Source organism: Prionailurus viverrinus, chromosome B3 (genome assembly GCF_022837055.1).
Source record: "Prionailurus viverrinus isolate Anna chromosome B3, UM_Priviv_1.0, whole genome shotgun sequence".
Lineage (NCBI taxonomy): Eukaryota > Metazoa > Chordata > Mammalia > Carnivora > Felidae > Prionailurus > Prionailurus viverrinus.
Window position 1 is genome coordinate 115,115,373 of NC_062566.1, and position 26,951 is coordinate 115,142,323.

Below are 26,951 nucleotides of genomic sequence, written 5' to 3' on the forward strand. Positions count from 1 at the left end.
AACTGACTCTTGCTGGAGCCGGGCCGACAGCCCTCCTCCTCGCGGGGATCACTGCTGTCTGTCTGCCAGGCCCACCGCCCAGGGAGACAGCCCCTGGAGCAGAGTGCCAGCTAAAGACAGGAAGAACACCAAGGTGGATCCAGGACACCCGAGTTGAAGTGCAGCCTCTGCTATTCTCTTAACTTCTTCAACACTAGCACGCTCGTCTACAAACCTGCAGTCAGATCAGGACCTCGCCGGGATGGTGTGAAGGGCCAAGGAGGTGGTGAGATTGTAATACAACCCAAGTTCCTCTGCCTGATGCGCAGCCGAGACCATCCCCCAGCCTGGAACGTGCAGCAAGCAAAGTATCCATTTCCAAGGCAGGCCCCTCCTCCAAAGGAGGAAATTCAGGGAAATTTACAGGCAAATGAGAAAGGTCTGGGTAAAAAGTTGCATTTGGGGGGGTAGTCCCGTTTACCTGTTAGTTACTGGTTTCAAAATGGTGTGCACTAAACTCTTATTTCTTCTCTTATTTTCTATTTAAAAAAATTTTTTTCCCAGGGCACCTGGGTGCCTCAGTTGGTAAAGCATCCGACTTCGTCTCAGGTCATGATCTCGCAGTTTGTGAGTTCGAGCCCCACATTGGGCTCTGTGCTGACAGCTCAGAGCCTGGAGCCTGCTTCCGATTCTGTGTCGCCCTCTCTCTCTGCCCCTCCCCCACTCATGCTCTGTCTCTCTCTCAAAAATAAACGTTAAAAAAAATTTCCCACCTGCTACCCTTTTTTGGGCGTGGGGGACTTTGACTAGCTTCTTGAGTTGAACACCTATTCATTTTTAATCTTCTTTATTAATAGACACTTAAAATGATACATTTCCAAGTTTTATTGTAGTTGCACCCCAAAAGACTGTAGAGCTTTCATTATTTTCAGTTTTACGTATTTACCAAATTGATTTTTTTTCACTTCTGGGTATTTTAAATGTTTAAAAATTTTCCAAGCATATGGGATTTTTCTGGGGGAAGACATTATCCCTGTTATTGACTTCTAATTTTATTATATTGTGATCAGAGATCATTATTTTCATCCTCTGGATATTTTGGCATATGTTGAGACTAGGTTTAGGTTAATATGTGGCTAATTTTTGTAAATACTCCATGTGTGATTGAACAATGTTTTCTCCAACTTCGAAGTGCAGTGTTTGGTATAACTGTTAGTTGAGCTGCTCAAATATTATATATCGCGATTTGTTTTCTGTTTTGATTATGGAGAGAAAGGCATTAAAAACCTTCCATTCTGTGGCTTTGCCAATTTCTCCTTGCAATTCTGTTTGTTGCATTTGCTGACTCATGGTATTTTGCTTGTGCGTTCTGTAAGTTAATGTGACAGCTTTTCTCTCTTTTTCTGTGACAATACTTGGATTGTTTAAGTGTTCTTTCCGTCTTTCCAGCCCTCACCTTGGGTCTGGTCTCCTGTCCCTGCATATTTAAAATGCAAGTTGCTCTCTCCTGTCACCTGCTGACCCCACACCCCCATCGCTGTTCTGGCTCTCACACCTGGGATTTCCCTTTCTGGCTTCCCACTTCATTCGTGCATCAGACTTGTTTTTGATGGATATAGTCATGTCTAGGTGTTCCTAATCAGACAGTTCCCCACCAGTCTAGTCCACCATTTTCCTTCGTAAACTGTCAAGGGAAGTACAGTGTGAATAATGTGGTTACCTCTGAAGCCTGTGGCTTTTGTGCATATCCTTCCCCACTGCTGGTGGTCACTGCCCCACCCAGGTCTCCGGTGGGATACTTTCCCCAACCCCAACACTGAGCTACCTGCTTGGGTTTGTTTCACTCAGTTCTTGTCAGCCTCCGCCTACCACTGACATCTTTCTCTCCATCTCTGTCTTTATTCAGACACGTCAAGTAAGCATTGGAGGAGCAAGTGATATGTGGTGTTTGCTTAGGCAGAGCAACCCTGAGACCATGAAATGTATTTTCTTCCAGGCTTCAGTCCTGACTGTTTGCAGTTATGGTGGAAACATGCTTATTCTCCTAAGGGCACACAGGCCGTATATCTGGTATGATAGGTAGTTGGGTAGCAGTGAGGGAGGACTTCCTCTTTTAGTAGTTGTTTTTCACTGAATTTTGAATGCTAATTTTGATTTTTAAATGTTATTTATTTAAGGGGCACCTGGGTGGCTCAGTCAGTTAAGCGTCCGACTTTGCCTCAGGTCATGATCTCACAGTTTGTGAGTTCGAGCTGCATCGGGCTCTGTGCTGACAGCTCAGAGCCTGGAGCCTGCTTCGGATTCTGTCTCATTCTCTCTCTGCCCCTCCCCCACTTGTGCTCTGTCTCTCAAAAATAAATAAAAATGTAAAAAAAATTAAAAATAAAAAAATTATTTACTTAAAATATTTTTTCATTTTTGTTAACATTTTTTTTTCATGTGTATTTATTTTTGAGAAAGAGAGACAGAGAGACAGAGTGGGAGCAGGAGAGGGGCAGCAGGAGAGGAAGACACAGAATCCAAAGCAGGCTCCAGGCTCTGAGCTGTCAGCACAGAGCCCGACACGGGGCTCAAACCCATGAACCGGGAGATCATGACCTGAATGGAAGTTGGCCACCAAACTGGGTGACAGCCACCCAGGCACCCCAGATTTCTAAATTTTAAAATGGACAGTTTACTACACTGCCTTATTAGTCTTTTTTTAAAGTTTATTTATTCATTTTGAGAGCGAGTGAGGGAGGGGCAGAGAGAGAGAGGGAGAGAGAGAATCCCAGTCAGGCTCCATACCGGCAGAGCAGAGCCCCATGCGGGGCTTGAACTCGCGAACCATGAGATCGTGACCTGAGCCAAAGTCAGACACCTAACCGACTGACCCACCCAGGTGCCCCTTATTCTCTATATACATATTTTTGCAATTTTTTCCTAAACCATTCGAGAGCAAATCGAGGATGTGATGCGCCATTATGTTTCCTTAAAGTGAAGATACCCTCCCACCTAACCACTACACAACCAATAAAATCAAGAAATTGACAATGACTCAATACTTCATCTAATCCACAGAATGCTGATTTTCCAATAATGAATGCCCTTTATAAGTGGTGGATTGTGTCCAGGACCACACATTGGATTTAGTCGCCAAGCCTGTAGTTTCCTTCCGTCGGGAACAGTTCTCAGTCTTTCCTTGATTTCTCTGACCTTGACATTTTTGAAGATTTCAGGCGAGTTTCTTTATGGCAGACCCTCAGTTTGAGTTTGTCTCGTATTTCCTCACAATTAGGTTGCATAACCTGAATCTAATCACAAGGAATCATCAGTCTCAGATTCACCACAGCCCCTTCCCAGCTCGGCTTGTCCTGCCAACCTCCACCTGGGGGCCCAGAACGGGCGGGGTGGTGAGCAGCCTGCTTACAAGTCCGCCCTGAACCTCAGTCACGCATGCTCGGCTGTACATGGGCCTGGCGTCCTGCCCTTCAGATGTGACCACGCACAGTACGCAGAGTAAGGCAGCGCCTCGGGGCACAAGCTACAGGTTGAGGTGCCACGAGGGCCCTGGGAAGGCTTGGCAGGATGGACTGTCCCCTTATCCGGTAGACCTCTGTGGAGCACTAATTTATTTTTATGGAGCACATACATTTACCGTGTGCCGGTGATGTTAACGAACAGAGCGGACACAGCCCCTCCCGGCCCTGGTGGACTTTATATTCCAGTGGGCGGGGAACAGGAAAGACAGAGAAGGTCAGGCTTCCCTGAAGAAGGGGGCTCAGTTGGTTAGACCTTTACGGAGAGCATCCCACGACCGAAGCTCTTTGTCAGCTCCCTTCTTGATGACCAGGCCTGCTTCTGCCAGGACAGCTAGGGTGGGGTTAGGGGTGGTTTGGGGCTGGCGTCTGGATGGGCAAGGCCAGGCGTAGGGGGCTAAGCCCCCTGGACAGGTGCTTTAGGAGGCAGCGTGGAAGGAAAGGCCAGGCTTCAGCCTCCACCGCCTGCCCTCCCACCCCTCCAGCCTCCTCCGTCCTGCCTGGCTGCTGGGTGGGTACAGCCTCCAGACTTGCCCTGACAGAAGCAGCTGGTGGCCTTTCTGCATCTCAACCTGCCTGGCTTGGACCTGGAGTGCCGTGTAGGAATTTTCCAGAACCGGCTCCAGTGCCGGCTGTCACGCCAGATCCAGAGCGAGAGATGGCTTCGGCACCACGTCCCGCTGGGAAGCAACAGTCAGAGCCAACTCTGGAGCTAGAACGAACTCCAGTACCAGCTCCGGAGCTAGCCCTGGCTTCAAGGCCAGATCCAGCGGTAGTTCTACCACCAGCTCCAGAGCTACAATCCGCCTCAGTGCCAGCGCTAGAGTTGGTCGGATCCAGATCCAGTGCCATCTGCCAAACTAGTGTCGGCTCCAAGGCTAGACCCTACGCCAGCTCCGTTGCCAGCACCAGTCCTAGCACCGGCACCAGGCCTGGTTCCAGAGCTAAAAACAGCTCTGCCCCCTACTCCAACACCAGCTCTAGAGCTATAGCTAAAACCGGCACCAGCTCCAGAACCTACTTTCAAGCGACAGCCACATTGAGTGTCAGCTTCAGAGCTAGAGTAAAGCTTCAGCACCACAGCCACAACCAGTCTCGACCTAGAGCCAGCTCCAGCAGGCGAGCCATTGACTAGACGGAGCTGCCACCAGCTCCCGCTCTACCAACCAGAGCCAGAGCAGGGGCCCGTTGTAGGGCTGGAGCCAGCTTCAGAGGTGGAGCCAGTCGCTGGACCAGCTCTAGCGTCAGCCGCAGGACCGTATCCGGCTGGAGCTCCAACACCACCGCCACTTACAAACCCGGAGCCGGTGCCCGCTCGAGCTAGAAGGTGCCGCGGCACCAAACCCGGTGCTGGAGTCAGTGCTAGGTCCAGAGCTAGTAGCTCTGACATCAGAGCCAGAGCTGGAACCAGCTCTAGGGTTTCCTTTGGCCATTTGGGCATATTTAAGACAGATGGGTTAAAGCCTTTGTGTAGGAAGACCAATACCTGGGCTTCCTCACGCATGGTTTCTGTCATTCTCCCCATTTTGAATGGGCCATAGTTCTGTTTCTTCGGAGAACCTGTTTCTGTTGGAAATTGGGTATTTCAATGTTGTAATACGGTAACTGGGAACCAGTTCCTTTCCCTAGAGTTTGCTGTTTTTGATAACTAAAGGCCGCAGCCATCTTTTCGGGGACCTTCTCAAGCTAGTCTCGCAAAGACTGTCATCCTTGTCATGTGTGGTCACTTGAAGTCTCTGTTCTGCTAGCATTTGACAGAGATGTCCTTGAATACCAGGAGCCCAAACAAAACCTACGTGTCTCCCAGTCTTTACAGACCAGCTCTGTGCTGGGCCACTCAACACTGGGCCAATTTAGCTCCTTTAACTCTGCCTTAGTCTTTACTTCCTGCTTGGACTGAGCCCAGAGACCGGCCAGAGGCGAAAGCTCAGGGTCTCCTCCAGTCTTTTCTGAGCACGCATCCTGTCCTGGCCGGGCATGTGGCTTTCTAAATTCCCTCCTACACAAGGTCGCTTTAGAACACCCTAATTTCTCTCCCCAGCATTCTCTGCAGGCTTTAGGTGACCTGTTGTAGGTCTTAACCATAACTTTTCGCTTCAGCTGGCTGCAGGCTTTGTGCACCTTACAAAGTTTTGGAGCAACGCTACTTTTCTGCCCAGTGAGTTCTGGGTCAGGCAAAAGAGAGACCAGCACCTTGTGCCAGTCTTTCTAGCCCCAGACAGGTTAGAATTTGGGAATAAGGTCTGCTCTGCTTTCTCTGGAACCAAGGACGAGGGTCTCACACAGGGAACACAGGCTACCCTCTTCAAAACTGCCATCAAACCCGGGAGATGAGGGCAGGGCGAGGAAAAACACTGCAAAACTTGCCTACCGCTTCTAGGTTATCTTTTTCACGATTCGGTGTTTGCTTGGTCGCTGTAAACCTTGGACTGTTTTCTGGTTCTGACAGTTTCAGCTTGTTTTTCGTTTCTTTGGAGGGATGGGTGTTTGGAGCTGCCTACTCAACTATTTTGCTCTCTCTCGATGGTGTCCTCTGATGCACCAAAGCTGTAATTTTTAAAAAGTCCCGTGTGTCTTTCTTTTGTTGCCTGTGCTTTGGGCATGTTTAAGAAACCATTGTCAGATCCAAGGTCATGAAGATTTCCCCACACCTCTAAGAGTTGTTCAGTCTTCGCTCCTAAAATTTTCATTCATTTTAACTTTTGCATCTGGTGTAAAAGGGTTCACTTTCATTCGTTGGCATGTGGATATCTAGTTTTGTAGCCCCATCTGTTGAAGAGACTGCTCTTCCCCATTGAATAGTCTTGGCACTCTTGACCAAAGTCACTTGACCGTAGATGTAAGGGTTTATTCCTGGATTTTGAATTCTATCCCAGTGAATGACCTCTCTCCATCCTAGTACTATGATGTTTCGATTACCGTAGCTTTGAAGTAATTTTTGAAATCTCGAAACCTGAGTACTCCAACTTTGTTCTTTTTCAAGATTGTCTTGCCTATTTGTGATCATTTGCAATACCATATGAATTTTAGGATCAGCTTTTCCATTTCTGCAAAAACAGGCCTTTGGGATTTTATTTTTTTTTATTTAAAAAAAAATTTTTTTTTTCAACGTTTATTTATTTTGGGGACAGAGAGAGACAGAGCATGAACGGGGGAGGGGCAGAGAGACAGAGGGAGACACAGAATCGGAAACAGGCTCCAGGCTCTGAGCCATCAGCCCAGAGCCTGACGCGGAGCTCGAACTCCGGGACCGCGAGATCGTGACCTGGCTGAAGTCGGACGCTTAACCGACTGCGCCACCCAGGCGCCCCAGGCCTTTGGGATTTTAACATAGGGATTGCATTTAGCCTGTAGATCACATTACGAAGTATCGCTAGGGTAGGCAGGTGCATGATAGGGATGACAAAAAGACTGTGTTTCTGCCATGGCCCACAGCCCTAGGAGAGGAACAGTCATGTTTCTATGTATCATCCACTGGGTCTGTGGAATTCCCTGAGTGGTAGAATGAAGCTGGGGAAATTATTTGCCTGGCTGATTTGAAAACATTTAAAACAAACATTTTGTCTTTGTTCTGCACTAAGGACATATAAGCTGACTTCATCGTGCTGGTGTGTATCGATTTATCCAAAACTCAGTACCCTCCATCAGAGATGAATGATGGGTAAAGGGAGTCTGCCCCTAACAGCTTTCTCCTGGCAGAGTTTCTGCAAGGGAGAACACTGGGCTTTAAAAACACAAACAGCACTGAGAACATGTCTGAGGCGGAAGAAACGGCAAATGCCAAGACCCTGAGTCAGGCACCAAATTGGTCTCTTGAGTAATCTGCTAGAGCAACACCTGTACGAAGGCTTGGGAGCTGAAGGATCCAGTAAGGAAGGAAGCAAGTCAGGAAGGAAAGGTCACCAAACAGGCTGGGGAAGTTTCAGCTACATTGAAAAAGTACAGAAATTATATCGAGAGGGTCTTTCTATTCCTGGCCCCCACAGCTTAACAGACACATGCCCAAGGGGTGAGAGGGCAATCCTTAATCCTTAGGGAGAGTTTTCCCTCAACCTAAGGAAGAGCTTTGTTCAATTAGAGGGGCCCAAGGATGGGTGGTCCCCAATGCTAAGTGTGTTTGAACAGAGGCCAGAAGACCACTTGGCAGGATATAGTTAGGAGATTCAAGTATGGGAAGGCTTCTGAAGCAGATGCCCACCTTGATGGTCCCTCTGAGCCCCCGAGAGAGTCTGACACTGGCCGAAGGCCTGCCACCGGCCTTGGCAGTGCTGGTATCCTACAGCCCTAAGAAGGCTTCACCGGGGACCAGAACTTCCATCAGACCTGGCCAGGTAGCCACCTGCGCTCTCTCGGCCCGGCACCTGGGCGCAAAGGGTGGAGCTGGAGCTAAGAAAAGGTTCTAGCCAGGCCGGGTTGGGGAGACTTCGGCTACCCAGGCAGCGCTTTCCCAATTTCCATTTCTACCATTTCCTGCCCCACATCTGGGATCACCTTCCGTGATAAGCAACAAGGCAGTAAATAACCTCAAGTCTTACAGTGAGAAAGTCATTCCCCTTGCAGTTCCCATTCCAGGTTTTTAACTTTATTAAGGCGAAAATTCTCACTTGGATGCCAGTACGTCTAACTCCCTTGCAACAATCTCCTAACCTCCCTTTGTACAAAGAGAGCGGGGCGCCTGGGTGGAGCAGTCGGTTAAGCGTCCGACTTCAGCCAGGTCACGATCTCGCGGTCCGTGAGTTCGAGCCCCGCGTCGGGCTCTGGGCTGATGGCTCAGAGCCTGGAGCTTGTTTCTGATTCTGTGTCTCCCTCTCTCTCTGCCCCTCCCCCGTTCATGCTCTGTCTCTCTCTGTCCCAAAAAGAAATAAACGTTGAAAAAAAAAAAAATTAAAAAAAAAAAAAGAGAGCAAGCCTCAGAGTCTTTGCAGGCACAGTACCAAACTGCAATCTCGGAACATTGTTTACAGTCATTTTCAGTTACCTTTTTAAGGTTCTTTTCATTTATTTTGAAAGGGAGTGTGAGCAGGGGAGGGGCAAGAGAGGGACCAAGAGAGAGAGAATTCCAAGCAGGCTCTGCACTGTCATCCAGGAGCCTGACTCAGAGTTGAAACTCACAGACCATGAGATTGTGACCTAAACAGAAACAAGAGCCAGCCGTTTAACTGACTGAGCCACCCGTGCGCCCCACAGTTATTTCTATTTATATCAAATGTAAACTTTATTTTTAAAAAAATTTTTTTAATGTTTGTTTATTTTTGAGACAGAGAGAGACAGAGCATGAATGGGGGAGGGGCAGAGAGAGAGGGAGACACAGAATCTGAAACAGGCTCCAGGCTCTGAGCCATAAGCACAGAGCCCGATGTGGGGCTCGAACTCACGGACCATGAGATCATGACCTGAGCCGAAGTCGGACGCTTAACCGACTGAGCCACCCAGGCGCCCCCAAATGTAAACTTTAAAAAACGCAATTAGGTTTAAAAAGGGAGTTAATTCTGGGGTGCCTGGTTGGCTCAGTAGGTTAAGTGTCCAACTCTTGGTTTCTGCTCAGGTCATGATCTCATGGTTTGTGAGCCTGAGCCCCACGTGGGTCTCCACACTGCTGGTGTAGAGCCTGCTTGGGATTCTCTCTCTCTCTCTCTCTCTCTCTCTCTCTCTCAAAATAAATGAATAAACTTACACATACAAAAGCAAAAAAACAAAAAAACCCAAAGAACAAAAACAAAAAGTGACTTATTTCAGAAAATATTAAGCGTCTGCAGTGCCTGGGTGGCTCAGTCAGTTAAGCATCTGACTCTTGGTTTCAGCTCAAGGTCATGATCTCAGTTTGTGAGATGGAGCCCTCTGCGCTGTTAGCAGAGCCTGCCTGGGATTCTCTCTCTCTCTCTGCCTCTCAAAATAAATAAATAAACATTTTTAAAAAATTAAGTGATGAACACTACAAGAAATAGAGAGATCTGACAAAAATTATGAATGTGCTGCCCTGACAACTCAACATTGGGGAAGGAACACTGTTCTAGAATAAGGACTTTGGGCTCAATCATTTTCCATATCAAAATTTTGCGCTCTCTGGGTTTTGTCTGTTCTCCCTGGCTGTTGCTGTTTCCTACCAAAGACTATTTTTGAAAAATCTCCGCCTTATTTTAGCTGACTGAGGGGAAAGAGATTTAGTTGTACTTGGGTTAAGACAAGAACAGAAGGGCCCTAGAGGTTATAGGTACAACCAGCAAAGGGAAAGTGGAGATACGGGGTGAAGTGAAAAACCAGGCACAGAAGGTTCCAGTACTGTGGAGAGTGCTACTTCCTTCCCACCCAGCTCCCAAATACAAGTCTGTGGATTCAATTTAAAGGTCATCTTACAATGCAGAGGAAAGAGAAGGGAGAAAGCTCCAATTTTTAAGAAATGTTTATCTTTTCTTTTTAAAAAAGTTATAAAATTCAAGTGGTTGATTAAAGTTAAAAATCTATTGCCACAAAATTTAATGGATTTAAAAGATTTCCGGATCTCTGGACTTTAAGCCCAATATTCTCTCCACATTGATCCTACATTTCTCATAGATCTCACACTTTCAGGTTTTTCTTTAGAAAACACAATCTGAGGTCATTTGTAAGCGATCAGCACTTGGGAGTGCAGGGAGCTCTGGCTGAGGCAGGTGGGGGGCCTGGCAGGACTGGGTGCCCCATTGGGAGCCACACCCTCGCTGCCAGCGCTCCCTGCTCAGGACCTGTGAGGCGGGCCAGGGGTCTCCCTTGCCCTGCAGGCCTCCTGGTCTCTCCAGGGGGATGCCGATCTGCCCTGAGCTTGGCACTTCCTCCAGTGGCCAGCCACACCCTTGGCTTCATTCCACTTTGATTCTGGTCAGTTCCCATCTTCCTTCTCCACAGAGTTTCAGAACCAACGAGTGAAACTGCAAGAGACCGCCACCACGCATGGATCAGGCTGGCCCAGCCACAACAAGAGGAGGCCATCCATTCCCTGCCCTCTCTGCTGCCCCCGCTCCCCATTTTGAAGGGCCCCTGGCCAGGCCCAGCCTTTGGGCTCTTCCTCCTCCTTAAGCCATCTCTGTGAGCTTGGGTACCTTCTCAAGGCTGTGCCGATGTCCCACACTGATGAACGTCATGCCCAGCTGCTGGCCAATGCGGTAGAGCTCACTCTCCACCTCCTCAGTCAGGGCGCTGGTGGCTTCATCAAGCACTGAGGGCAGAAGCCGGAGGGAAGAGATAGGGTCCTGCCCCTGCCCACCTCTGCTTCTCCAAACCGCACTTACCTCTGGCTGGGACCAGGGGAAGGCTAACGGCTGCTCTGGCTTACAGGAGCCCTGCCATAGGGAGAGCATGGCCAAAAGAGCAGAGGGCGAGGCTCTACCTGGGAAGCCTTCTACCAGCGGCAGGACAAAATCCCCCCTCTTCCTGTAATAAGCACCAGCTCCGCCTAGAACCGCTCAAAGCAGGGATTCTTAGTTCCCCCCAGGATGTCAGTCCCTGAAGAAGTTCACAACTGCCGTCCCTCTCCAGGCAGAGCTGGGGGGAGGAGTGTGGCCCCCTTATGGACCGCAGAGCCCGGGGGCATAAAATCACACGCTCTTTCAAGGCTGGCTCCGGCTGCTGCAATGGCAGAATGCTTAGGAACTGGTGGCACATCCAGAGCCGCCCTGAGGATTCCAAGAGCACCCTGCTGCCTCATGGGCAGAGCCCGGCCATCCTGTCCTGCAGGGACAGAGATGCCCAGTCATGCACAGGGGTGCTCTCCTACCCACGTGAACGCCTCCTCAATTACACATGAACACACATGCACAGACACCTCTGTGAGCACACGGCACCTGGCACGCACACCTGTGGGGCAGGCCTCACCTGCGTACTTTGGCTGCAGGTAGAAGAGCCGGGCAAAGGAGAGCCTCTGCATCTCTCCTGGGGACAGAACGTCGTACCTGAGGAGTGGGAACGAGAGCACCACTAGAGGAAGGAGGATATAGCCTGGCTGTTGCACAGAAGGTCAAGGCAAGAAGAGGTTCCCATGGCAGGAGCCAGCGCCGAGACAGATGGACAGCACCCTCCTCCCTTCAACCACACTGCAGCCCTGCTGCCCACGAGCTGAGGTCCCAACTCTGCTCCCGAGGCCATGAACATGCCCTTGATGGGCCAGCAAGTACCTGGAGCCCAGTCTTTGGGGGAGCTGGCTCTGGAGCACCCCAACTCCCTTCTTACCAGTTCCAATCGACCTGCTGGTCCAGACCCTCTGTCCTCGCCACCAAACTGGACTGTAACACACCCAGAGGGAACACCGTCCGTGAAAGGGCCCATCCCTGCTTCCTGTCACCCCACCCCACCCATCTCTGAGACAGAGCTCCAGCCTTGCGATGCACCATGGCAGGACGCCGTGAGAGCAATCTGCCGCAGACAGAGAGGAATACCTCGTTAACTGCACGGTTTAGATTTGCTGGAGCATGATGACAAGAAAAAGCAGACTTACTTGGTGTTTTGTTATCATTTTAAAATTCGCTCCAGAGAACGCACCCCCTTATTGCCCGTACATAACCACAGCTCCTGTCGCCACTTTATACTCCACCCCCCTGATCCAGGCTCCGACTTCCAGTCCCAGGCCCAGGCCAGTCGGCTGGCTCTGCCGGACCAGCACTTGCGGTCGGTGCTACCAGGTGGGCCTGGACCTCAGGGTCCCTGCCCGCACTCACCAGGCCTGCCAACTCCAAGAACCTCACGATCCTCTCATCGTCAGTAGAGCCTGCAACACAGAGAAGCTTTCTTCCAGAAGTCAGCTCCTTCTGGGTGGCCAGAAGAGATGGGGTACATCATGGAAGGGGGCAGAATCGGGGGGGGGGCATCAGAATCTGGGCTAAGGCTCTACAGGGACAGGTTATGGCACTTAACACAGAAGGGAAGGGCCAGGTGAAGGAAGTAATCTCTTCCCTTCCTCCAGTGGGCATGTCTCCTCAAGGAGAGGAAGACAGAGCAAGAGGAGTTTGCAAAATCATAAGCCGTTGAAGAAGAAAACCAACCCGAAACCAGCAGCCTTGCTGGAGCCTCTGCCAAAAGGCACTGGTGAGGCCACAGCCAGGCAGAGTGGGGACAACTGACATGGAAGGACGTGTCTCAGCGAGGCTCAGCTCACCTGAGTCGGGGTAGATCTCCTTTAGGGGATATATCACCTGACAAAACAAAACCACACAGGCCTGAGATGAGGGCCAAAGAGAGGTGGGGCGGCACACAGCCCATCCTCCCTCAGAAACAGCCCCAGGAACCGCCAAGGCCAGGCTCCTCTCCACCTGAGGACGGCAAGGAACACCCGGGCCAAGAGTCCAGTGGGAGAGGTTGAGCCGGCAGATGGTGGGGCAGGGCCCCCAGAATCCAACCTGCCCCCAGGAGCCACTCTAATGGCCCAATCCACGGATGTGAATAGAAAGTTCTTAGGGCCAGGGCACTGCTAGGCAGGGGCCATTTTATTACCCCACCTGCTGCCCCAGAACTCTCTAGCGCTGAGACCCGTCACACTGCCAGAAGCCTCAGTGAGGGCAGGGGTAGGAGTGGGCTCCACACTGACCTGCTCCCGAAGGGTCCCATCAGTGAAGAATGGCTTTTGTGGCAAGAACAGCACCCCATGGGGCCCAAAGTCCGTCAGCATCTGCACTGAGCCTGCAGAGCCCACAGAAACCTCCATTTTGAGATCTCCCAGACAGAGTAACTGCCTCTCACTTCCTTTCCTGACAAAAACACCCGGATTTTTATACACACACACACACACACACACACACACACACCACCAGCTGGCTCAGAGGCAGGGAGGGCTGGTTCTCACCCCGTGTGCTTGTCCAGAGGCCGCCTAGAACCCGGAGCAAGGAGGTCTTGCCGGTGCCCGTGTTGCCCGTGATGAGCAGACTCTGACCTTCAGAGATCTTCAGGCTCAGATCCTTGATCAAGGGTTTGTTAGAGAAGGGGGCAGAGATGGAGACCCGCTCGAGGAGAAAAGCTGTGTCCGCTGGTTCTGCAGCTGGCCAGTCTGGGGCCCTGTGATTAAGAGGAGGGGAGTGTGGGGAAGATAAGTAGTGTGTTTTGCCAGCGGGGAGGGTCTTGTCCTTGGGGGGGTCTTACCTCTGAATAGAGGGGTGGTTATGGGCTAAACTACGTCCTCAAAATAACATGCTGAAGTCTCAACCCCTAGTGCCTCAGAGTGTAACTGCACTTGAAGATAAGGTATTTAAAGAAATGACTGCATTAAAATGAGGCCATTAGGATAGGGCTCTGATCTAATACAGTTGAGGTCATTTCAAGAAGGAGAGGGTCACCCGGGTGGCTCAGTCGGTTAAGCGTCCAACTTTGGCTCAGGTTTCCAGGAACTCATGGTTTGTGAGTTCGAGCCCCATGTTGGGCTCTGTGCAGACAGCTCGCAGCCTGCTTTGGATCCTCTGTCCCCCTCTCTTTTTGCCCTTCTCCTGCGTGCTCGCTCACTCTCTCTCAAAAATAAACATTTAAAACAAAAAACAAAAAGAAAAGGGAGAGGCTCACACACAGGGAAGAGGCCAGGAAAGGGCACAGGCAGAAGACAGATCTGCAAGCCAAGGAGAGAAGCCTCAGAAGAAACCAACCCAGGCAATAACCTGATCTGGGACTTCCAGTCTCCAGAACTGTGAGGAAATAAATGCTGGATAAGTCACCTGGTCTATGGTATCGTTAGGGCAGCCCTAGCAGACTAACAGAGGTAGGGCTGGGGGCACCTCCTTTATTCCAGGCTTCACAAAGCCCCGCACGTGACTCCTTACCCCACTTGGTAGATGAGGAAACCAAGTCAGGTGGCTAAGTAACTCCCTCGGGGTCACAGGGCTGAAGCTGTCTAACTAGAAGACGAGTGGGTTTTCATAGCGCGTGTAACCAGGAGCTATGACAGGATGGGCATGGTGGTCATAAAGGGATCTGGAGTTGCTGGGTCTGCGCAGACACCCACCTCCCCCGGACAACAGCACCTCTGGTCTCCTGTGGTCACTGCCCATCTCCCCAGCCCGAGGCCCAGAGGTGCACGAAGCCTGAATTCTGAACAGGGCAACAGTCCAGGCTTTAGTCCCTAAGGAGAGAGTTGTGTGTAGTCCCTGGAATTCAGGCTGTTTCCATTTCTGAAAGCTTTCTCTGTGGCCACTGTTCAAGTACTTTCTGTGAACTGTGATTCTAATCCTCGCAAGCACCCTGAGAGGAAGGTTCAGTTACTGTTCCCCTTACAGAGATGAAGAAACTGAGACACAGAAGAACAGTTAAGTAATTAGATCAGGAAAAGCGAGGACATGAAACAAATCCTCAGTTGCACAGAAAGGTCACAAACATCACCGAGCATGCAAGGAGACACGAATAAAGATGTGTGGGTGTGAGCGAGGCAAGGTAAACAAGCATGCCCTGAGGAAAGGGGTAGGTGGCGGGGCTCAGTGGGAGGGGTACCACTCAGATTCGTCTTGTTCTCACAGGCCCAAGCGGGTGTGCGCATTTGCTTCCGGCAGCTGAGGAAGTTGTGAATGAACACAACAGATGCCAGAACAGCAACACTAACTGTGAACATGTGTAACGTGTCGGGCATGAGGCAGTGATCTCCTTCATTTGCTCCGCACAGTTCTGCTGCACGGCTGAGCAAGAGCACGGCTCCAGGGCGAACCCGAACTGGGCACCCCCAGAGCTGCCTCCTCAACCGCTGTGCCACCCTGCCAGGCCGGCACCCACCTATCCATGTCCCACTCGCTCTCATCCAGGATCTCACCACCGTGTGACTTCGGGGACATGTCCAGAAGGGTCTCCTCAAGTTCCCCGATCCTGGGCAAGAAATGAAAATCTGAGGAGGGTCTGAAGGCCCAGGTGAAGGTGTTAGTCTCCCTCTCTCACACCCACTAGCATAAGGTTTTTCTGTTCCTTTTTTTCATGCAGCTACTTCTCCAAGTGGCACATGCTCTGCTCAGGACGTGGGGAGGGGCCTGACGCGGCCTCACCTGTGTGTGTAACCAGCCACGTCTGAGAGGGTGCTGGAGAGGTCGATGAGCCGGGTGAAGCAGCTGATGAGGTAAATGCACACAAAGGCATTCTGCACAGGACAGGGAGCACTGATCAAAGGCCTGGACTCTGAGGTCCTGGGCACTTGGCTGAAGGGGACGGCATGAGGGGTCAGCAGGGGGGGCGGGATTCTCACCTTGCTGACCACGGTGCTGAGCTCTGTGGGGCTCAGGTCTCCATAGACACCCCTGAAAATAGGGATTGCGATCACAATGTAACTCAGGATGCTGCCCAGATAGTCAAATGTGTTGATGCCGACTGTATAAGACAGAAACACCCAGGATGAGAGACGCAGGAACCATTCATGCGCTCTGAGGGAGGAAGAGCCAAGCAGGGCCAAGCTATTCCCTGGATCCTCATTCTCCCGAAGGTACTCATGGCAAAGGGAGTGGCTCCTTGTGGTTAATTCCTTCATCAGAGCAAAGTGATTCGTGCAGAGAAAGCAGGGAGGTGTGGGAAGGGAAGGGGACTATCCCAATCCTGTGGCTCCTGCCTCCAGGGGCTCCCTCCACCTACTGTACAGCCACAGCTCCTTGGACATCAGCTCCCTCTGGGTCTGAAGGAGTCTCTGCAGCCTGCGGTCTGTCCTCATGTGCTCCACGTGCCCAGCTCTGGCGAGAAAGGCTGGGGTGTCCATGGGGCCTGGAGAGCCTTATTCCAGGCCAGGGGACCCCTCCATCCCTCATCACATATCACATGCTCCTTTAGGGACCAGGCCCGTTCAAATAGTCTTCACCTCAGACCCTTCCTGCTACTCGCACCCATTCATTGCCTTGTTTTCTCAACACAGTGTTGTCTGCAGAAAGAACATGAACTCTAGATTGGGCAGAGCTGGTTCAAATCTTGGCTCTGGCCAATTACTAGCTGGGTGACGCTGATAAGTTACTTAAGCCTCAGAATCTCAGTTTCTTCTTCTATAAAATGGAGCTAATAGCACCTACATAACAAGTCAAAGTGAGAATTTCTAAACATAAAGCGCCAGGCATAAGAGGGGCCCTCGATAAATAACAGCTGTTATTGCTAAACAAATATACACGTAGTCGCTATGTGGCAGGCCCTGTGCTACTTAGCCAGTGAGATAAAGAAGTGGATAAAATAGTCCCTGTCCTTGAGCTCCCAGTTCAGGGGGGACAGGCAGACACTGCATTCTCCACCTGGCACGTGGAAAGTGTCAGAGGGACAGAGAAGCCATTGGAAGCCACCCAGAGCTCCAACAACCAACCTGCTTTCCTCTTGAGAGGCTGCAGAATCCAAAAACAACTTAGCACAGGCCCAGCCCTACCCACCACACAACCCAACCCCACCTTGCAGATTCCTAGTATCCTGGGCGCCCCCAAGTGGTGGCTGCTACAAACTTCAGCAGAGCTGGACAAGTGCAAAAGTCCCTGGGCAATGAGATCCAGATAATTCAATGGCAGCTTCCACGAACACCTCTGGGCCCTGAGCTATTAGTCCAAACAACGATTCCACAGGCCTCCAGGAGGCAAGGCCCAGGGACTTGCCCTGACTCTGAGGGAAGGAATGAAATTTCACAATGCTGCTGTCAGGAGACCAGGTGACTCTTTGTTCCACTTGAACAGTGTAAGAACCAGGTCTCCTGATCTCCTGAGGCTCCCTTTCCTTCTTTATGCTACAGAGACAAAGGATTGGACTTTGACTCTTTGATCAGCCATCAGGCAGTGGCAGAAAGCCATTTTAAAGAGGGTAAGACAAAGGCAGAGGCAATGCCTTACAATCCTCACCAAGACGTGAAGCATTCACTCATTTCATTCTTAGAAAAAATTTAGGCCCCATGTTAGGCCACTAGAAGGGACCAGCTTCAGAAGCAAAAATCCCTGGACATAAGGATGAGGCCGACAAGGTCAGTGAGCGATACGGGGACAGGGTCATAGCCAAATGGAAATACTCGGCCCCTAGGCTCAGTGATGGTAGGAGGGCTGTACAATTCGTCTTCCCTTCTCTGCCATCTCTTCTATCAGCTCTGATGAGGCAGAAGGGAACTATCCCCACCCGACTCACCTGAAGAAAGCAGCAGGCTCAGCATTGACCCGGATCTGCATGTGCTTGAACCTGCGCAGACCAAAGGGAAACGTGTGCTGACAGTGGCCAGTACTGGCCCCTCTCCTTTCGGAGGCCTGGACTAAGACCTCCCAAGAGGAACCCAGCTCCCTCAAAACTGTGGCCGTCTTGGCGTAGCCCTTCCCTGAGCTGTCATAAGGCGGGAATCCCAGGACCTGTGTGGGGTGACAGACGCCCTGCAGACAGGGCAGTTCCTCAGCTCCCCAGAGGACAGGTGCATTCCTGCCCACACCACCGCCTCCCAGGGCCCAACTTGAAGGAGGGGGGCCCGGGAAGCAAGAACAGGGGCTGGATCCATCGGCTGAGCCAAACCAGGGAGGTTGGAACAGAAGCACATGAGAAGGCCAAGGGATGATGATGGCCAATCGGACACTGTTCTCGGTCCTTCTCATGTATAATCTCAGTAATCTTCCTCACCACCCTCTCTGCAGGCAACGGTATCACCCCTTTCAGAGATGGGATCACTGAAGTTTAGGGAGGTTCAAGACCTCACCCAAGAGCACGTGGCTAGTAACTAGCACAGGCTGGGATTTGAATGAGGCTGTCTTACTCTAGGTCTCATTCTTTAGCCACTATGCTCAGCCCAGGAGCCTCAAGCAAGAGAGACATACCTGAAATCCCCCTCCAGCTTCTCCTGCTGCACCAGCTTTGCCACGATGGGCCCCATCAACATTTTGTTCACCACGGTTCCCAGAATGAAATACCCGAAGATGCTCATAGGCCCAAGCCAGCCTGTGCTGAAAAGCAGAGGGGTGGGGGTGGGGAGTGCGTGTGTGTGTGTGTGTGTGTGTGTGACACGTATGTCTGCAGGGCTCAGCCCTGATTCTTGCTCACTTTCAGGCACCAGTTGTCCAATTTCAGCCAGCAGTCCTGTGGGACCTCTGCTCCTGTGTGGGGGGGCATTTGCTACCTGATCTAGGAGGTCAGAGTACCAGGATCCCCGTGACACTGAAATGCCCCATGTCTCAAGGGAGGACAGGGGGGCGAGCACAGGACAGAGGAAGGCTTCCTGGGCTACAGGTAGGAGGGAAGGAAGGCCCTGACTTGGGAGAGTTTGTGTGAGCGAGGGACCTCGGGGGAAACACTGGCTGGGGGGGGGAGGAGAGGTGTCACCTTTGGAAGCACTGGTAGGTGTAGTAGAGGAGGGTGAAGGGCGAGATGATCAGTTTGCTAGCCATGCTGCTGAGCTGCCGGCAGAACCGTTCCACGTCCTGGCTGATGCGCTGGTCCCTGGAACCAACAACACAGAGCAACTGGACCAGGGAGCAGGGCAGAGGGTGGAGAGAGTGGAGACTGATTCCGGTTACCTCTCACCCTGACCTTGCCTTTCGGCACTGTCAGCTACGATCCCAGGGAAAGATGGACCCAGATAAGCACCGGTTTTCCTAGAGGCACCGAGACCCTCAGGACCTTTAAATGGGGTTCTGAAGAGTGGCTTCTTAGGGTACCTCAGTTTACCCCTCAGGAAAAGTGGCAACTGAAAGGTCCAGTACCCAAGGGTCCTGAGCAGCACCAGAGAAAGACACGAGGGTAGATAAGCCGAGTTTCTGGATGAGCAGAAAAGCTATCCTGTCTATCTAGCTCCTCCCAATCCCTTCTGCAAGCCCGAGCCTCCCCCATTTTAACTATCTGGCTGCAGAAGCTTCATATGGGGTGAGCCATGGAGAAGCCTAGAAGAGAAAGAGGCAACAGGCATCCGAAGAATCTCTGCTGCAAAGCTCAGCTTAGGCTGAGGAAAGCAAGAAAGTGCCTGAGGGTGGTGGGTGGACAGGGAATGAGTATGAGGAGGGACTCCTCAGGTCCCACGGCACCGCCGGGGGCCACACTGACTCCTATTTCCAGTGAGAGACACGACCCTGGGCAAGTCACTGGCATTCTCTGGGCCTCAGTTTCCTCACCTGTAAAATAACAAGAGCGAACTCACACTGGAACCCTGGTCATGTGCCAGGTACCACATATGTGCTCTCCATGAAAATCATCTGAGATATTCTTCAGGTAGGAACTGTCATCCTCATTTCCCAGAAAGGGGACCTGGGGCTCAGTGAACTAAGGCCTATAAACTGGGAGGGGACAGGATGAAGATCTAAATCTCACACGGAATCCTAGGCAGCAGTCATTTTCTACTGCTGAAAATCCAAGAGCTGTTCTGCTCCCGAGGACACTTTCTTCGGATGGTGCCTGGTTTGGAAATGCAGGATATAAAACGGACAAAAGCGAGCTGCTCCTATCTTTTAGCTCCCTATTCTCAGCCCTGCAGCCCCTCCAGGGAGCCTCCAGGGTCTCCTTCCCGTAGGGTGCTTATCAACACTTGCACCTAACTGTGGATGAGCTCTCAGGGGCGTGCAGCAGGGACTCTCCAGGGCTGAGCCAGCCCGACAGGACCCTGCAGACGGTAGGGAGGACCGAGAGCGGGCGCCTACGGGTTATCGACGTCATCCCGCAGCACGTTGAGGGTGTAGTACACGCGGCCCTGGAAGTAGAAGCGGTGAAGGTGCTCGGTGAGGTCCTTTCTCCAGCTCACATACAGCAGGTTGCAGGTGAACTGGTCAAAGCTCTTCAGCTGTGCAGCGGGGGAAGCAAGAGGAAGGGAGCGAGAGGGACAGATGGCTTACTGCAAGCCTCAGCCAGAAGCTCAGGGCCGGCAGAAGGCCTCTGCTGACCAGTCCCAGCCCACTCTGATTATTCTCTGTCCACTCAGCACTTCTGCTTGTTTCAAGTGTCAAGTCAGGGGATTCTTCCCTCCCTCCCGTGCGCATTCCTTCACGAAGCACTAAAGGGCTTATCAAAGCCAAGACAGTAATTGTTCTGTCTTCTGCTGAGAGCAGGTGAACTTCTGGAGACTGGGAGGGTATTTCTATGCCATTTATGTTCTTACTTTTCTGTCCCCCAAAGCTTAGAACAGGGTTATGTACACACAGGTGTTTCCTTCCAGAAGACCCATCAAAAGTGCCCCAAGTGTGATGAGAAGTGACTTCCCCAAGAAAGCAGGTAGTAAGGCAGACAGAGCATCAGGCTTGAGTCCTAGCGGAGGCCTGACTCTCCCTGTTCACCACTGATGGAGCACTTACACGCTAAGCCTGAGGCAATGACAATGAGCTCAGTCTAGCAAGAAAACAATGACAAGGCTGTGAGGAGTATTACAGCAGAGGTTAACTCAAAGTATTAGTTAAGCAGAGAAGAGGGCAGGGTTTGGTGGACAAAACATGAAGGAGAATGCTAAGGAGGACTTGAAGGAGGTGACAACAGCAGAACCTTGAAAAGTGAGCAGGCATTAACCGAGGGAACAAGGGTAGGGAAGGAGGCCATCCTGCAGGAAAGCCGCAGGTGCAAGGGCTGGGAGGTGACATGGTGCCAGGCTGAACCATGGCCTCAGCCCCACAGAGAAGCAGCAGCCCCCTAGCTGCTGATCCCCAATTTCAAGTGCTCTGAGCTCCCTGAAGCAAGAGTCCTGGGAATGGAAGGGACAAGATCATTTCTGCTAAATACCGATTTAACCAGAACCTCCCAGCCTAGTCCTGGAAGCTTGAAACACCTGAGGAATTAGGCCAAACAGCAAGATCAATGCCCTGAACAGGGCTCTGAACTCCAGTTCCCAGAAAAGGGAGGGAACACCCCTCTCACAGCCTGATTCCTGCTTCCTGGTGGCTAAGTCCCACTGGGCATTCTGCTTACACTAGGCTGGAGAAGAAGAGAAACACACGGAGAACACCTTACCATGGAGTTGAGAATGATGAGCACGACAGCCAGGAATGTCAGGGTCTTGAACCCATCCAAGTCTTTGTTTCCCAGGACCCCATAGTACTGACTTGGGATCAAGCCAACCTGGTAGATCACCAGTTGTTCTGGGGTGGGGAAAGGAGTCAGAAATCAATGATGAAGGATGAGAAAACGAGAAGGGAGGCTTCCCCTTGAACACCTGCCTCATCAACTCTCCAGAGAGAAGGAACCCCAAAGCCCCCTCCAACCTGGGCTCACTCACTCACCCAGTAGGGCCACACACAAAAGGGTCAGGAACATCAAAGCATTCTGTGATGACCAAGAGGGAAACAAAACCTTCTGTATCTGCAGGAACCGCTGGAGAAATTGCAGATCTAATTTGGGCCTGAAGAAGAGAAGCAGAGAGAAACCTAAGATAGCCATTAAGCCTCAGAGAGCAGTTACCAAATTTCTCTACATTGTTCTATGGAGGGGTCCAGGCCAGGCAGCAAGAATGTGAGGAATAGATGGGAGAGAAAGGAATTTCTGTAAGCTGGTAAATGCTATAAACGGTTATTTACCAAAAATCTACAGCTAAAAAACAGTTAATGAAGAAACTCTAGCCACATCCTCTATACAGTCCCAAACATGACAAGAAAGCCCATCAAGGATTTTAAGGTTCTGGTTAGATCAATAAAGCAAGAAAAATACATGAGGTAAAAGAATTAAAAGGGAAGAGATTAAATGGTCTTTATTTGCAGATAATGCGATCAATTACCCAACAAACAGCAAATCAATAGGCAAATGATGGAAATAAAAGGAGTTCAGCTAGATATAGGGTTAACATACAAATCTCAATAGTGTTCTATACCAACAATTACCAACTGGAAAATATAAAGAAAATAAGATGTCATTTACAAAAGAAAAGCCTTAAAAACAACTACAAAATATCCAGAAATTAACTTTTAAAAGGAGTGTATAAGACATTTTGGAAGAGGGGCGCCTGGGTGGCTCAGTTGCTTAGGCATCCGACTCTCGATTTCGGCTCGGGTCATGATCTCAACATTCATGAGATGGGAGTCCCTGGTCAGGCTCTGTGCTGACAGTGAGGAGCCCGTTGGGATTCTCTCTCCTTCTCTCTCTGTCCCTCCCCTGCTTGTGTGTGCAAGCACACGCTCTCAAAAATAATAAACATTAAAAAAAAATACATTTTGAAAGAAAACAGAAAGCTCTGTCATAGGATGTGAAAGAAGACTTAGATAGAGTTGGGATGACTTAACATTCTATAAAGACAGGGTGCCTGGGTGGCTCAGTTAAGCATCTGACTTCGGCTCAGGTCACGATCTTGTGGTTTGTGAGTTCAAGCCCCGTGTCAGGCTCTGTGCTGATAGCTCAGAGCCTGGAGCCAGCTTCAGATTCTGTGTCTCCCTAGCTCTCTGCCCCTCCCCTGCTCGTGCTCTCTCTCTCAAAAATAAACATTAAAAAAAAATTTTTTTAATTATATAAAGACCTCATTTCTTTTTTTTTTTTTTTTTTTTAACGTTTATTTATTTTTGAAAGACAGAGAGACAGAGCGTGAGCAGGGGAGGGGCACAGAGAGAATGACACAGAATCTGAACCAGGCTCCAGACTCCAAGCTGTCAGCACAGAGCCTGATGCCAGGGCTGAAACTCACAAACCATGAGATCATGACCGGAGCCGAAGCGGGATGCTTAACCACTGAGCCACCCGGGTGCCCCTATAAAGACCTAATTTCTAACAGAAGTAGCCTATTAATTCTGCATAATACCAATCACAAGCAGAACTTCTCCGAGGAACTTTACAAGGAAATATAAAGGCCCGTGAATAGCTGAGGGCAATTGTGAAGAACAGAAAAGGAGGAGGAAGAGACTCAAACCATCAGTTATTAAAACAAATCATATTGCAGAGCTGTGGTTTTAATACAGGAACAAAAAGACCAATGGGACAGAGACCAAAAAGAAAAAACAGGCCTATGTTTACATGGGCACATAATAGAGGCTGTGTCACAAGAAATGACATATTGATACTAACACCTGCTTACACTCAGTAAGCAACACTATATGCCCAGTACTGTTCTCCATGTATTTTACATGTATTAATTCATTTGGTTGCCACAACTCTAAGAGATGGAAACTACATCCTATTTTATGGATGAGGAACTAAAGCCAAAGAGGGTAAGTAACTTGCCCTGTCACCCACCTGGTAAGTGGCAGCCTTAGGGTTTGGATACAGGCCACCTAGGTCCAAGAAAGTGAGCTCTTAACTATGCTCCAAAGGCTCTCTAACTTCTAATTATTAATTCATTAGCTATAACTGAAAAAGGCAGAGGAAAATTTAGGTCATTACCTCACATCATTTAGAAAGATAAAATTTAAAAACTCCAAATGGATTGAAAGTCTAAAGGTGAAAAGCAATTCTATTTAGTTAATAGAAGGAACTGCAGAAGAACATCTTAATGAAGATACAGTGGGAAGATACTCCTCAAATAAGACCCCAGACCCACAAATCTTCATAAAGGGGAAAACGAATGCACTTATTACTTTTGTGTGTGTGTGTGTGTGTGTGTGTGTGTGTGTGTGAGAGAGAGAGAGAGAGAGAGAGAGAGAGAGAGAGAGAGAGAAGCAGAGAGTGAGAGGAAGAGAGAATTCCATGAGGGGCAGAGACAGAGGTAGAGCCAGAGTCCCGAATCGGGGCTTGAGATCACCTGAAACGGGGTTTGAACCTGGGCTGAAGTTGGATGCTTAACCATGAGCCACTCAGGCACCCCACGGACTTATTTTTGCTCAACACCGTGCCATGGGTTAAATTAAAAGACTTGGAGAAGGTGTGTGCGGAGTGTAAAACCAACAAGGAATCAAAATCTAGAGCATACAATGAATTCCTACAAGTCAGGACAACAGGAAATCCATAGAAAAGTGAGAAAAGGGGACGCCCGGGTGGTTCAGTCGGTTAAGCATCCACTTTGGCTCAGGTCATGATCTCACGGTTCCTGAGTTCGGCCCTCGCACTGGGCGGGCTCTGTGCTGACAGCTCGGAGCCTGGAGCCTGCTTGAGATTCTGTATCTCCCACTCTCTCTGCCCCTCCCCAGCTCATGCTCGCACTCTCTCTGTCTCAAAAATAAACATTAAAAAAAAAAAGAAAAAGTGAGAAAAGGATACAAACAGGCAATTCAGAAAAGGGGAAACCCAAATGCTTAATACATGAAAATTAACACAAGGGGATGCCACCTTACAACCCATCAGATGGATAAACATTAGAAAATCAAAAAATACCAAACGTTGGGGGGATATGAAGAAGTCAGAACCTTTATGCAATGCTGCTGGGAAGTAAAAACTGATGTGACCATTCCAGAGAATAATTTTGCAGATGTAGGTATGACCTAGCATCCTACCCGGGGGGGGGGGGGGGGGGGGGGGGGTGGGGGGGGTGGGGGGGGGTGGGGGGGGGGTGGGGGGGGGGTGGGTGGATAATCCAGAAAAATATCACCCATATCCACAAGGAGACAAACGCCAGTATGTTTGCGGTGGTTAAAAACTGGATGCAATCTAAGTGTCCGTCATTAGGGGAATATGTAAGTAAAATGCGGTGTCTAAAGTATGTAGAGGGGCGCCTGGGTGGCGCAGTCGGTTAAGCGTCCGACTTCAGCCAGGTCACGATCTCGCGGTCCGGGAGTTCCAGCCCCGGGTCGGGCTCTGGGCTGATGGCTCAGAGCCTGGAGCCTGTTTCCGATTCTGTGTCTCCCTCTCTCTCTGCCCCTCCCCCGTTCATGCTCTGTCTCTCTCTGTCCCAAAAATAAATAAACGTTGAAAAAAAAATTTTAATAAAGTATGTAGAGTAGCATTTCATGCAGCCCCAGAAAATGAAAACTAGATTACTACTGAACATAGGATCTCAAAAGCATTACGTTAAGTCAAAAAGTTTAAAAACAAATCACAGCATATTATAACTTATGGAATTCAAAACCACTATATATCTTTCAAGGTAACAAATGCGCAAACTTGTATACACTGGGCTGTACAAACACTCTTTTAATACACCAGAGTGGGGCGTCTGAGAAGGGGGGTGAAATGCGACTGAGAATAAGGAACGAAGGAAGATACAAAAGCAGAACACAAGAGGGGCTTACACTGGACCACAGTGTGCTAAGAACGGAGAATGACGATTAATTCAATTCTGTGCACTTGAAGTTCTTAGGGGGGCCGGGGGGGGGGGGGGGAGGAGGAGCCAGTTCCGAGGAGAGGATCCCACAGAGTGCTGGAGGAGGCCTCGGATCGCGGGAGGGTGGGGCGCCCCCACGCAAGCTCCTCTTTTGCCTGGACCGGGCCGAGGGCGGAAGGCAGCGGGGCCCCTTCCTCACCTACCCCCGGGGAGGGCACCCTGAGGCCCGGCCCTCCTCCCGGGCCGCCCTGCTCACCTGGCGCCAGCCCCGGCCGCCGGCCCCGGTACCGCCATAAGCCGGATTCCGCCCTCCGCCGGAGCCCCGCGGCCCCCGAGTGGGCTTCGGGAAGAGTGCAAACAGCACGCGGTTAGCCGAAGAGGGGAGGGGCCATGGCGACCACAGAGACGGGCGGATAGAGAGGAAGGAGCCGGGCGCTGCGGCCGCTCCCGGAAGCGACCCGCTCCTCGAAAAGAACCAAAGAGTGCTGAGAGGTACATTCTGTGGAGCAGGCGCTTTACAGCGCCCCCTGCTGGATCCGGAAGATTTCCCTTTTGACAAGAAGTAGCCAAGAAGTGCGACTGTTTTGTGACAAGTATTTTTGACTCAGAATATAGATGTGTCGTACATTCTCCCAAAGAAACCGCGGTGGTATTTTAACAGTAAATCAGGATTCCGGATTGCAGTTGTAACGAAATCCAACGTTGCGGTGGTGTAAGTGATCGGGCTTTTCCCTTAAGCCTTCATGGAGTGGCCACTGTTTCCATCTCACCGTCTTTCCAAGTGCAATTGCCCTGGCCCCGACCTTTTCCATGGATGGCTCACTCTCAAAATTAGTTCAAATGTCACCTTCTCACCCTACCCTGCCCCATCATTCCCTATTGCCATTACACGTATTCATTCATTCATTCATTCATTCACTGATTTTAAAGTAATCTTTATGGGTAAAACTCATAATCCCAAGATCAAGAGTGGAATCTTCTACCGACTAAGCCAGCCAGGTGCCCCACTTTTATTTTCTTCATTATAATTATCACTGAAGCCATCTTGTTTCCTTGCTTTTATTGTTTGTCTTCACCTATAAGAATAAACTTTATTTGATCAGGGACTCTGCCTTGCTCCTTTCCGTATACCTAGTATCTGGAACGCTGACAATACTTAGTAAGTACTTAATAAATATTTGTGAAATGTTGGAGAACCAAATGCTTGTCGTCTTATTACTACTGTGCCCAAAGGGAGGTTGGAAATATATCAAGAAAACAAGCAGCGTGCAGAGAAAGACAAACACCATATGATTTCACTCGATGTGGAATTTAAGAAACAAAACAAAAGAGCGGGGGGGGGGGGGGGCGGGGGGGGAGGCAAACCAAGAAACAGGCCCTTAACAGTAGAGTACAAACTGATGGTTAACAGGGGAGGGGGGATGGGAGGTTGGGTTAAATAGATGATAGGGATTAAACAGTACACTTGT

At 50.3% G+C, this 26,951-nt stretch overlaps 1 protein-coding gene across 9 annotated transcripts; it reads right to left on the reverse strand.

The window, feature by feature from the left end:
• Window positions 1–9,881: 9,881 nt before the first annotated feature.
• ABCD4 (ATP binding cassette subfamily D member 4) lies at window positions 9,882–25,906 on the reverse strand. 9 transcript variants are annotated; one of them, XM_047863557.1, is made up of 19 exons: window positions 25,739–25,902; window positions 21,590–21,708; window positions 21,321–21,448; window positions 20,027–20,076; window positions 18,720–18,836; window positions 18,218–18,343; window positions 17,547–17,597; window positions 16,044–16,138; window positions 15,664–15,785; window positions 15,467–15,558; window positions 15,204–15,293; window positions 13,303–13,511; window positions 13,048–13,139; window positions 12,619–12,655; window positions 12,182–12,231; window positions 11,697–11,749; window positions 11,343–11,419; window positions 10,571–10,686; window positions 9,882–10,399 (listed from the first exon to the last, which is right to left on the reverse strand). In XM_047863557.1, the coding sequence occupies exons 1-19, from the start codon at window positions 25,774–25,776 to the stop codon at window positions 10,331–10,333; spliced, it is 1,731 nt and encodes a 576-aa protein (XP_047719513.1). In that variant the 5' UTR covers window positions 25,777–25,902; the 3' UTR covers window positions 9,882–10,330. The 9 variants fall into 9 exon arrangements, 7 of the variants coding, with proteins under 7 accessions (XP_047719513.1, XP_047719512.1, XP_047719515.1 ...); XM_047863556.1 differs by having other exon boundaries at window positions 20,027–20,166; XR_007153135.1 differs by having other exon boundaries at window positions 10,374–10,399; window positions 11,343–11,444; window positions 20,027–20,166; window positions 25,739–25,906.
• Window positions 25,907–26,951: the final 1,045 nt, after the last annotated feature.

What these genes read in the sequence shown, in the direction of transcription:
- ABCD4 (XM_047863556.1), bottom strand. Translation starts at nt 25,776, where the DNA reads ATGGCGGTACCGGGGCCGGCGGCCGGGGCTGGCGCCAG. An exon ending in TTTGTGTGTGGCCCTACTGG is followed by an intron (nt 21,449 to 21,589) that starts GTGAGTGAGTGA and finishes TCCCCACCCCAG; the next exon opens with AACAACTGGTGATCTACCAG. An exon ending in TCTTGGAGTTGGCAGGCCTG is followed by an intron (nt 11,750 to 12,181) that starts GTGAGTGCGGGC and finishes GGTGTGTTACAG; the next exon opens with TCCAGTTTGGTGGCGAGGAC.